General features: G+C 37.1%; 3 protein-coding genes across 5 annotated transcripts; all 3 read left to right on the forward strand.

Annotated features, from left to right (window-relative positions):
* Positions 1–1,356, forward strand: LOC132179467 (uncharacterized; the record flags this gene model as incomplete). 3 transcript variants are annotated; one of them, XM_059592197.1, is given in 3 exon segments in its annotated part: positions 1–331; positions 720–779; positions 886–1,356. In XM_059592197.1, coding segments are annotated over 3 exon segments (709 nt in total), but the record flags the coding sequence as incomplete, so codon positions are not given.
* A 254-nt stretch (positions 1,357–1,610) lies between these two features.
* On the forward strand, positions 1,611–3,159 carry LOC132179208 (15-cis-phytoene desaturase, chloroplastic/chromoplastic-like). Its single transcript, XM_059591875.1, has one exon. The coding sequence runs from the start codon at positions 1,631–1,633 to the stop codon at positions 3,059–3,061; it is 1,431 nt and encodes a 476-aa protein (XP_059447858.1). The 5' UTR covers positions 1,611–1,630; the 3' UTR covers positions 3,062–3,159.
* A 2,032-nt stretch (positions 3,160–5,191) lies between these two features.
* Positions 5,192–9,195, forward strand: LOC132178737 (NADPH-dependent pterin aldehyde reductase). Its single transcript, XM_059591255.1, has 5 exons — positions 5,192–5,531; positions 6,160–6,229; positions 6,961–7,154; positions 7,663–7,835; positions 8,842–9,195. Exons 1-5 carry the CDS (start codon positions 5,313–5,315, stop codon positions 8,909–8,911), a joined length of 726 nt encoding a protein of 241 aa, XP_059447238.1. The 5' UTR covers positions 5,192–5,312; the 3' UTR covers positions 8,912–9,195.
* The last annotated feature ends 2,209 nt before the right edge of the window (positions 9,196–11,404 follow it).

Raw genomic sequence — 11,404 nt, forward strand, 5'->3', positions numbered from 1 at the left:
CGGAGAGTCGCAGCTCTTCAGGTACCTCCGCGCGGGGTCTCCGGACTCCTTCAAGTACGCGCCGCTCTCTCCGGTGGAGAACTTGGATGTGGTGAGGTCGCCGACCGTCTACGCCACGCCAGTGAAGGTGGAGGAGGACGTACTGGTTATGGATGGGATTCTGGTCACCTCAGCAATTCCAGCTGGAAGGTTCGCGAGGTCCGTCACCGTTTCAGGAGGCTCCACGACGTTGTCTTCTTCTCCGTCGTCTGGTGGGAAGAGTCTCTACAAGACCGACATTTGCCGCTCCTGGGAGGATTCTGGACGCTGCCGCCACGGCAACAAATGCCAGGTCAGCTCCTCCCACCCCCAACCAATAGATCTCTCACTTTTGACCGATAATCGGACGGTTCCGATTTCTCATCATGACATCAAAAATAGTCATCATCTCCTTTAATGGCTGAGATTTAAAAAATTTATATATATATATTTCTTTTAGTTATATAATGCCATTTCTTTTCTTTTTCTTTTTAGTTATATAATGCCGTTTTACTTAACTTTTTTTTTTTTTTTTTTTTTTTTTTTGTTTGTCTTTGTTTAAACATTAAAATTTTTTTTTTAAAAAAAAACCAGGATTCTGAAAATGTTTTAAACAAAACAATATTCCAATTCAACTCAACTTATTTTGAATGCAGAATTGATAAATTTCCTTTTTTTTTTTTTGTTTTTTTTTTGTGCAGTTTGCACATGGAAAGGAAGAGCTACGCCCAACTCGTTTCCCTGCCAAGAACAAATCTGAGGTGAAAAATGAGAAGAGAAAAAAACGAAAAAAAAAAAAAAAAAGGAATTACTTATATCTGCCTGTTAACATAGCATTTATGTATTTATGTTTGTGATTTTGTAAAGACACAGACACACAAGCCATACTGTGTCTTTGGAACAGGAACATACGGGCCAAAGAATCGCTTTGCTTGTCAGCTCATGGCAACAGCATCCCGAACAACCTTACCCACCAAAACAGAAGGCACGAGCAAAAATCTCTCCACCACTTGTATCACTGAAGGCGACTGGTCTCCCCAAGATGATGGCATTGAGGTTGTGCTGCCACATTCTTCAACTGGAAAGCCTCCATCAAGGAAAGACGTTAATGCCTATCTTGAGAGTGTTCTTTATGGTCCTAGCAAGAAAAAGAGATTGCCTGTGTTTGATGAAATTTGCTCATGATGGTCGCTCACAACAATCTATATACCATACATACTTGCTCTTCTAATATTTGGGCCTCTCAGTTGGTGTGATGAGAGGTAATTGGAATTAGAATAATCATCCACACTTACAAACAATTACAGTATTATTACATTTGGATGCAGTTCCCCCAAATTCTCTAGATTTTGTCGTCTTTTATATATTTTTCCTATATTCTAACACCACATAATTTTAATAAGTTTGGCTTGCAAAATAAAGTTCTCAATCCTTGGAGGATATGATGGATCGTAGATCTCTTTTTTTCTTTTTTTTTCTTCTTATTAAAGGAATGGCGTGGAGACACGTGGAAAGGTAACCACATAAGCAACAAAACCAGCTCCCGCTCAGAGTGGCCATCCCATCCAAATATCCAATCCTATCATCCGAAACCAAAAAACCTCATCCAAAGATGACTGTCTTCCTCTCTCCCTTTCCCCCGCCCCAATACGCCCACCACCAACACCGCGTTCTACCCAAACCCCAAGTATCATCATTCTCCTCGTCCTTCCAGCCAATACAATCGCACCCCAAATCCACGGGTGTCGTCGTCATCGGAGCTGGCCTTGCGGGTCTTGCCGCCGCCACCCACCTCAACTCCCGCAACATCCCCTTCCTCCTCCTCGAAGCTTCCGACGCCGTCGGCGGCCGCGTCCGAACTGACGTCGTTGACGGCTTTCTTCTTGACCGTGGCTTCCAAATCTTTATCACCGCCTACCCTGAAGCCCAAAAACTCCTTCACTACCCATCATTAAACCTCCGCAACTTCTACTCCGGCGCTCGGGTTTATTACAACTCCCAATTCCACACTGTCTCCAACCCTTTACGCCACTTCTGGGACTCCATACAATCCCTCGCAAACCCCATTGGCTCGGTTTTCGACAAGCTTCTGTTTGCGCCGACGACGCTTCGGGTCTTGTCCAAATCCGACGACAAAATTCTCACTTCGGAAGAGCTTCCCACCATCGATTTGTTGAGGAGGTTCGGGTTCTCCGATTCCATAATCAGGAGGTTCTTTCGCCCTTTCTTCGGCGGAATTTTCTTCGATAGGGAGCTCGAGACAACGTCAAGGCTATTCCATTTTATCTTCAAGTGTCTTGCCCTCGGCGACAATGCACTTCCGGCGAATGGTATCGGCGCAATCCCCGAACAATTGGCGGCGAAATTGCCACCCAACTCGATCCTGTTGAATTCCAAAGTCGTTTCCGTCGATATTAAAGAACCGGATTCGGGTTCGGGTTCGCCGAGTGTGAGGCTAGAGAACGGCGAAGTTATTAGGAGCGAGCTTGGTGTTATAGTGGCCGTTGAAGAACCCCAAGCGGTTAAGCTTTTGCCGGGAAGTAGCGAACCGGTAACGGTGAAGCAAAAACCAGCTCGAAGCACGGTTTGTTTGTATTTTAGTATGGATCGGAGTCAAGTCCCGGTCCGAGATCCAGTGTTGTTTCTAAACGGGTCGGGCATGGGCATTGTGAACAACATGTTCTTTGCTACAAATGTGGCTCCGTCGTATGGCCCAGTGGAAAAGGCTCTGGTCTCGGTGTCGTTGATCGGGATGTTTGAGGGCATGTCTGATGATGATCTGAGGGCTGAGGTTATCCGGGAGCTGTCGGGATGGTTTGGGGATTCAATGGTGGGGTCGTGGAGGCACTTGAGAACGTATCGGATCGGGTTTGCACAACCCGATCAACGGCCTCCAACGGATTTGATGAAGAATCCTAGAATCGGGTCGGGTGTGTACGCGTGTGGTGACCATTTGACTTCGGCTACATTTGACGGTGCTTTGCTTTCTGGGAGAAGAGCAGTAGAAGCTTTACTCAGAGACAAGGCCTTGGTTCGGGGTTAAGATTTTTATTTTTATTTTTATTTTTCTTTTAATTTTTTAAAGATGTGATTATTTTGTTGGCTTTTCTATTGTTATTTTTTGGACAGACCATATCTGTATTTATTTATTTATTTTTTTTGACATGTCCGCATAAAAGGAGATGAAGATTCGAACTAGTGACCTTCGCTTTATTAAGCGTGGTCCCAGCCGATTGAGTTGGCTCTTGGGAATACCATATCTTTATTTTAGTTCCATTTCCATGATTTTTGCGAAATTTTGTTTCAATGGCTTCATTTATTTTTGTAAAGCCATAAATTTTGTATAAATTGGGTGGTAGAAAAATTGTTTATACTCATTTGAAAAGTACATATTTTTTTTAATAGTATACATAATTTTTTAATATTATGTGCTTTATGTGTGTTAGGCTATTTTGTAATAATCATTGATAATTATTTAATATAATGGTCATAATTAAGTGTTTGTTAAAATAACAATTTATTATTATTAGATTAGCAGTGTATGAATATTAGATTGATAGTTTATTATAATTGGCATTTTATTACTGTTAGATTTATAGTTTATTATTATTATTATTAAATTAACAGTTTATGACTGTTGGATTAATAGTTTTATTATTGTTTTTAATGAATAGATACAAATAACTGCCATTCTAGAACTATTAATAGTCTATAGCAGTCCAATTTTTAAAACACATAAAGATTCTATTTTCCTTTGTTTTTTCTGGTATGGGCAAGTAATTTCTTAAAGAAAACGACTTGCAACACACCTTTAGAAGGATTTCGATTTTTCTAGCATTTTTTGTTTTTATTTTTTGATCGGGTTATTATTATTGTGCTCCTTTAAAAATTCCGACCTCCAAGAAAATATGTTTTGAATTACTTATCAAGTACAAATTAAAACAATAGGAAATTTTAACCTTAGAGAAAATCCGTACTAGTCCTTCTTTGTCAACAGTGGCATAATTTAGAGGGCGATTGGGATTAATTTGAGCAAGACAGATAGAAATAACAAGAAGAAAGACATAAATTGAAAGAGAAGAAAATCGTAAAAGAAATTAAAAGAAAATGTGGAATGAAGAAAATAGACACAATAAGTTATGGGGTTCGGACTATGACTTATATTCATAGGATAAAGTCCAAAGGGCTACATTGTTGCTCTTATTCGCTATATAAAAATGACTTGCTTACATAAGTATTTATATACTACAAAGGATTCTTCTAGCTTCCAATATTAATCTCACACATATAACTCCTAATTGCATTATAAATGCTAAGTTACCCTCACATGTAGAATAAATCCTATGTAACCCTCACATGTAGAATAAATCCTATGCTAAGTAATCCTCCCAAGTGCGTTTAACATTCAAACGAACTTTTTGAATGTTAAACGCATTTTTAAACCATTTAAACGCATACTTAAATAGGCCCTAAGTCCATTACATCAAGTTGGCCTCTTCTGACTATATATTTGAAAGTATACCCAATACCTTTCCTATTTTTTCTTACATTAGGACCAGGAAATGCCTCCTTATATAACCCTTCTGGTTTCCTCGTATTGCTAAAAAAAAAAAAAAAAAGGGTGGGGGGGTTGTTCATTTGTTCATGTAATACTTACCACGTTATTCTAAGTAATAAAATGAAAAATGCTATGTGTTTATTTAAGCTTAAAAAATAAAAAAAGGAGTCAAACCTAGGTGGCCGCCCGCCAAGGCTTCGATTAGTTTTTTTTTTTTTTAATAACAAAACAAAGGGGGTGGTTCGTGACCATCTTAGTATCGGTTTTTCTAACCACCTAAACATAACAGCAATTGCTATTAGTTGTTTTAGAGTCTGTTTGAGATTGCGTTTGAAAAATAGAACTTTTAACTCAAAAAGAGCTTTTGGATAAAAACTTTATTTTTAAGCTTTTATCAAAGTGTGTTTTGACAATTTTTAAGCTTTTTGAACTCTTAAAAGCGTTTTTAATTTTTTACCAAACAAGTATTCTTTTTCTTTAAATAAATTTTTTTGAGTGTTAAACATTTTTAATCTTCTCTAACGCTATTAGTAGATAAGTGATATCAATGGCCTTTTCACCCATGGGAAAAGAATGGTAACTGGTTTGCCACTTGGCGCACCTTTCATCCAGGACGCGGATATATACCCTCCTCCTCTCACTCTAGACAAATACGAAATGCTCCATCAACGCCTAGAGTTTCGTTTCCCTGCTAAGAGAGCGAAGGACAGAGACAGAGTGTGTGCTGCGCGGGTGTATGACGACGTCGTATAACGGGATGAACGGAGTGGGGGGAGCGAGTTCGCGGACCGTGCTGATAACCGGGGCGAGCAAAGGGCTCGGGAGAGCGCTGGCTCTCGAGCTCGCCAAGAGGGGCCACACCGTTATTGGCTGCTCTCGCACCCACGATAAGCTCATCTCCCTCCAATCGGAGCTCTCCTCCCCTGAAAAGCACTTGTTCCTCAACGCTGATGTGGTCAGCCCCTCCCTCTCTCTCTCTCTCTCTCTCTCTCTCTCTGCTTTCTTTCATAGCATTTGTTTAGACCACACATTTGTGTTTGTATACCTGTGTTGTACTGGTAGTTAAATTAAATTTCGTTTTTATTTTTATTTTTTATTTGGACTTCAAGAATGTGATAAAAATTTGAAATTTATGGGAATTTGAGGAATTTTCACTGTCATTTTTAGTAATGTTGATGACCCATTTGAAATCTATAGCCATAGGCCCTACTTGAAGCAATTTTATGGGACCCTACATGCCCAATTTTATGTATTACTTCTAACGCATACTGAAAGATTGAAAATTTGGAACAAAAAAAGAAGAAGAACAAACCCATTTCTTTCTCCATTTATCTGAATTTTTCTCATAGAAGTTGGTGGTAAGAAGAAGAATAAACTCATTTCTTTCTCCATTTATCTGAATTTTTCTCATAGAAGTTGGTGGTAAGGAATAATTGGATTTGCGATGTTTTGATAAAATTCTGTTCGGTTTCAGGATATCTTTTAGTAACCACAAGGGTTTGTGCTATTGCTTCTTCCTTATTGTTCCTTATTTTAGTGAGTTTTAATTTGGTTACTAAAAGGACCAAATTTTGTGTTTGTAGAAATCTAATAGCAGCATTGAAGAGTTGGCGCGTGCTGTGGTGGAGAAAAAGGGTGTTCCGGACATCATCGGTATGTATATTGTTACCTGCAGTCGAGCTCTTTAAGTTCTTGTTCGATCGTGCTTAAACTTAACTCTATTGGTAAATGTTTTCATCTATTCTTTTTTTCCAGAAATAATAATAATCGATACACATAGGGTTTTAAGCCTGAAATGGACTTCCAAGATTCTGACCAACCCCATTCAGAAAGTCTGGTGTGACTACCAAAGTTTTGCTTGATTCTGTTATATTTGTACCGAATTGGATCATTTAGTCTGTCAAAATAGTATACGTTAACTATCTTTGTAAACACAACTGTCGACGAGGAGTGCATGTGAAATGCCACTAGCCAAATGAAAACAGTGTATGCACTGCCGTGGACACTGCATAAAAAATCTTGAAATCTCAGTGTTTTATGGGTATTTTGATTTTTTTTTGGTGATATATATGTATCATTTGAATCTTACCATTGAAATGTGCTAATTATATAGAGGCACAGAAGTTCATGTTTTTTTTCCCATTCTTAACTCATTCCTCTTCTTTAGTGAGATTTTTGCATTTGGCACTGTAAGGGTTTATGAAAAAAGGGTTTGATATCATTTTAAACAACTATACTGCTTGGTGGCATTTCATTGCCCAGTGAAGCATTTTGGTTCATAGTAGTCATCATGCCTTGATGAGCGGTTATCCTACGTTTCCTTTTTGGTTGTTGCCTGGCATTTATTCTGAGCATATGTAGGACTAATATAAAGGGTGTTCCAGTAAACAATGCAGGTACCATCAATAGAAACAACAAGATATGGGAGGTTCCTGAAGAAGAGTTCGATACTGTTATTGATACAAACGTAAAAGGCGTAGCAAATATGTTGCGTCACTTCATCCCTCTGATGATTACAAGGAAGCAAGGAATTATTGTCAATATGTCTTCTGGGTGGGGAAGATCTGGCGCTGCACTGGTAAATTGACATGATGCTATTGCAAATAAAATCCTTTCTTTCAGTCTTGATTAGATGGATGCATGATTTTATATTTTTATTTTTTATATGATAATAATATATAATTTTCTAAATCTACTAGTATACAAGGGAATTTCTCCTGAAATCACATGCATGAGTCTCATCATATTTTCTCAAGAATAATGTGAGGATGCTTTACACAGACAACAAGTTGCTGTCTACATTGAATAACTTTTGGTTAAATCGAGATGGTGGAGAAGATTCCAAGTAATTTATTTTTAAAACCTGAGATTTAATGGACTGAAACAAGAACAACAATAGAAGAAATTCCACTAATACGGAGGTTGATAAATTATGGATAATGAGCTTACTTTATGCAATGCTATCTGAGAATTTTGCATTAGCCTTATCTTCTCCTTTAAGTTTCTGTTTCATGGTTATATTCGCATCTAGGACTCCTTTATTAATATCTTAAAACTTTTATTAAAACCTGATCATATTTTAACAGGTTGCACCTTATTGTGCGTCAAAATGGGCAGTTGAAGGTTTGACTAGATCAGTGGCAAAGGAGTTGCCTGATGGAATGGCAGTTGTTGCACTTAATCCAGGTGTGATAAACACTGACATGCTTGCTTCATGCTTTGGCAATTCAGCTGCCCTGTACCAGGCACCTGAAGCATGGTATGAATTTTCATCAATAATAATTTTTATACTTTCTTTCTCGTGTTAGTGTCGTGGATCTATGAATTCTTTGAATGCTGTTTTAACATGTTCTGATCTAGATAATTTTGTGTTGCTTACTTTGTTAGTACACCATTCCTATGAATTTCCCTTTGCTTTGGCCGTGCAATCTTTGCCTTCAGTGCCCCCACCCAATAGGCTGAAAAACATTGAAATCATTTGCCTCTGCTGTTCATAATAGAGAAATGTTCATTGTTATGTAAGATTTTCATTCGTTATGTGGATCATATAGGATTTTCTACTTTAAAGAAGTTGTAAAGGCATATTGATCATATATTTGATCTATTCTTCTCGTAATGGATTTCCAGATATGAAACCTACAAAAGTACAATACTTTTATGTTGGGTAAATTGCAATGATTTTGAAACTATAGCATAGGTACTGATGCAATTGAAACTTCAGGGTTCAGTTATAAACTAAGGTCCGTCCAGCTATGAGGTTTATATAATTACTCCAATGTAATAGACATATTGGTACAGAATGGCAATTCCTTACTTTGATTTCCTTAAGAAAACACAAACATAACCTCTAATAGATCAAAAAAGAAATAGATAAATTAGGATAAATGAGTCCTTTTATGAAGACTTGGACTCCTTGGAAGTCATTTCCAAGAATAAACGAGTCCTTTTATGCAGACTTGGACTCCTTGGAAGTCATTTCCACTCACAAACAACTAGCATCTATATTTGTTTCAATTTTCGATCTCATAATTTCAATTGTCCCAAAGCACCTATCATTCTACCTACTTCCCCACCTCTCTTTCTTTTTCTCTGTTAGTCTGTAATGGTTACAACTGCATTGTTCCTTTTCCTTTTAAAGAAAAGGTCTTGCAATGTCAATGATGATGTCTCAATATTGTTTCATTTTCTCTTAAGTTCGAACTTTGTCGTATGGCCCGTATTGTTGGGAGACTAAAATATTTTTGTTTCTCCTTTAACCCCATCAGGGCTTTGAAGGCAGCCACAATGATACTCAATCTTACAGCAGCAGACAATGGTGCATCTCTCACTGTTTGATGAACGTATCCATTCAAACACACTACCATTGGTTTATACAGATACCATCTGATGAGAAGCTTTAGAGTTTGGACCAATGAAGCCAGAATTTTCTCTCCATGTCAATTTTGAAATTCGATTGTAGGAAAACTCTATTCAGTTTACTGTGTGTTCTTGATAGGTAAGTGTAATATTTGTGATTTGTCTTGCGCACTAGAATTTAACATAATGAAGACTGATTGATAGGCCAAGAGATTTTGATTTCTCGGAGCTATGGGGAAGGTATTGAACCCAATTCTTGACCACTTGAAAACCTTCCTTTGTCTAGAGTTGTTTGAAAAAACATAAATTGATTAAAGTGAATGAAAAAAAAAAAAAAAACGATGTGACAACGCATGTTGGATAAGTATTGATCAGTTGTACGGATTTTATTCTTTGAACAAAGAAGCATTATTTTTCCCAGTACTTTTTAATCAAATGGGGAAAAGGGTTAAAGGGGGATAATACATTAGAGTACATATTATTAAGAAGCTAGTTTTTCTTGTTGCAATTGCTGTAGCATTTTTCTACGTAATCTTTTGCTTTCTCTGTATCTGCAACATTACGAGCGATTAGATTATAAGATTACGTTAACAAGTAAAGCTATGCGTGAGCCTGTGCTTGTAATATACCATGAAATATGAGAGCCCTAGTACACACTTTGGGAATATGGGAATACGCATATGTATCCATGCATAATGCATGGCTACCAAGTACTAAGGCCTTTTATGTTTCAGCGTAAAATATTTTTAGCTGGTTTTTGTTTTTATAAAAAAAATGGCTATTTTCTGCTGTTTGTTTGTAACCTTGAAAATAGTTTGAAAAACATTTTTCGGAGGTTGACTTGTTAAAAAAATAGCCAATATTTCTTAGGACAAAGAGACAAAGAGTTATGGAGGAAGAGAGTGCATGAGAGTAGAAGGCATTCGGTGTTGAGATTTAGATCTAGTGTAATTGTGAGAGGGTCCACCTGCTTGAGCAAATGTTTGGATAGCTCGAGACTTGCTTTGGCAAATAGGCTCATAAGGGGCACTCTCATAATTGCTTGCCCGAGGGTGTGAGAGAGCAGCAAAAAATGGTTTACGCATATGAGAAGTCTAAACCATTTTAGACCTCATAAATGTTATTTTCTTTTAGTCATCTGAAAACATTTTAAGTTGATGATGTGGCAATGACACTTAGGCATTGAATTAATACTTATAAAAAAAAAAAAAAGTGTTTTTCACTGCCGTATTATCTTAGTTATATGACAGTTGTATAATAATCTACTAAATAGCATAACTTTTTATAAAAAAATATCTTATGTTGAAATAAACAAGGCATTAACTATACCATGAAATTAGGGAGAGAGACATACATATGTATCTATGGATGGACATATATACCAAAACCGACACCGTTGCTTGGAAACCTCTTGCAATTAACAACACAACGATTGGCAATGTCTAAGGGAGCATGGCAACGGTCTAGAGTCGCTTGCACACAACCTTTGTACAAACCCACTTGTGGTTCTAAAACAGCTTTCGATCTATGAATATATTGCAATGCTTCAACATCTGACGTGCACATTCCACCCAATTATGGGCCTCTTGATCAGAAGAAGAGAGAAGGTGAGGCAAAACGGAAGAGGGAGGGAGAGAGGGAGGGGGAGGGTCACGGGCACCGGCACCGGCCTGCACTACAATAAACATAATCATCACCAACACAAGTTCCCTCGCACCCATATTTTCACTTGCTCTTTTGAAATTTTTGGATAGATGAAAGTTGAAGTCATCTATTATATATGCATGGGTTTTTGAAGAAATTTAAAAATAAATATATATTAGTTCCTTAGTTTAAACACCATTTTACACTTATATAAGCTATCAAAGTTTCCCAAAAGTTATTTTTTCAAACTAATTTCTTTGTTTAAGAAAACTTTTCGTTCGAGGGAAAAGAATCAAAGTTTCCCAAAAGTCATTTTTTTCAAACTAATTTCTTCGTTTAAGAAAACTTTTCGTTCGAGTGAAAACTCTTTTCACTCGAACGAAAAGTTTTCTTAAACGAAGAAATTAGTTTGAAAAAATGACATTTGGGAAACTTTGATAGCTTTTAATTTACTTATTAAATAAAAATTTCTCTCTTAGACATAATTTAGTGATTGCTATTTGTTGGAGGATTAGAATCCTCCCAAATGTGATGTTGTATTTAAAATCACTAAGATCAAAATTCAATAATGATCATCTCAAATTTAATGGTAATTTTAAAAAAACACGTTACATTTGGGAGAACTCTAATCCTCTTTATATCACTACAAAAATTGACATTTTTTTTGACCAGCCATTTCTGACTGACACGTCAGAAAACTCTACTAACGTATCTCACCGGTTAAAAAGGGCGGGTGTAAAAAAATCCAAGTTTTTGACGTGGCATTTTCACCACGTCAAAAATTTTTGACGTGTCAAAAACTGGAACGTCAAATTTTTTTTTTTTTGA

Source organism: Corylus avellana, chromosome ca4 (genome assembly GCF_901000735.1).
Source record: "Corylus avellana chromosome ca4, CavTom2PMs-1.0".
Lineage (NCBI taxonomy): Eukaryota > Viridiplantae > Streptophyta > Magnoliopsida > Fagales > Betulaceae > Corylus > Corylus avellana.

Excerpts from the sequence above, each read along its gene's own strand:
- LOC132178737 (XM_059591255.1), top strand. The coding sequence starts at position 5,313 with ATGACGACGTCGTATAACGGGATGAACGGAGTGGGGGGAGCGAGTTCG. Across the intron at positions 7,155-7,662 it reads GAAGATCTGGCGCTGCACTG|GTTGCACCTTATTGTGCGTC; the intron begins GTAAATTGACAT and ends ATATTTTAACAG. Across the intron at positions 7,836-8,841 it reads TACCAGGCACCTGAAGCATG|GGCTTTGAAGGCAGCCACAA; the intron begins GTATGAATTTTC and ends TAACCCCATCAG.
- LOC132179208 (XM_059591875.1), top strand. The coding sequence starts at position 1,631 with ATGACTGTCTTCCTCTCTCCCTTTCCCCCGCCCCAATACGCCCACCAC.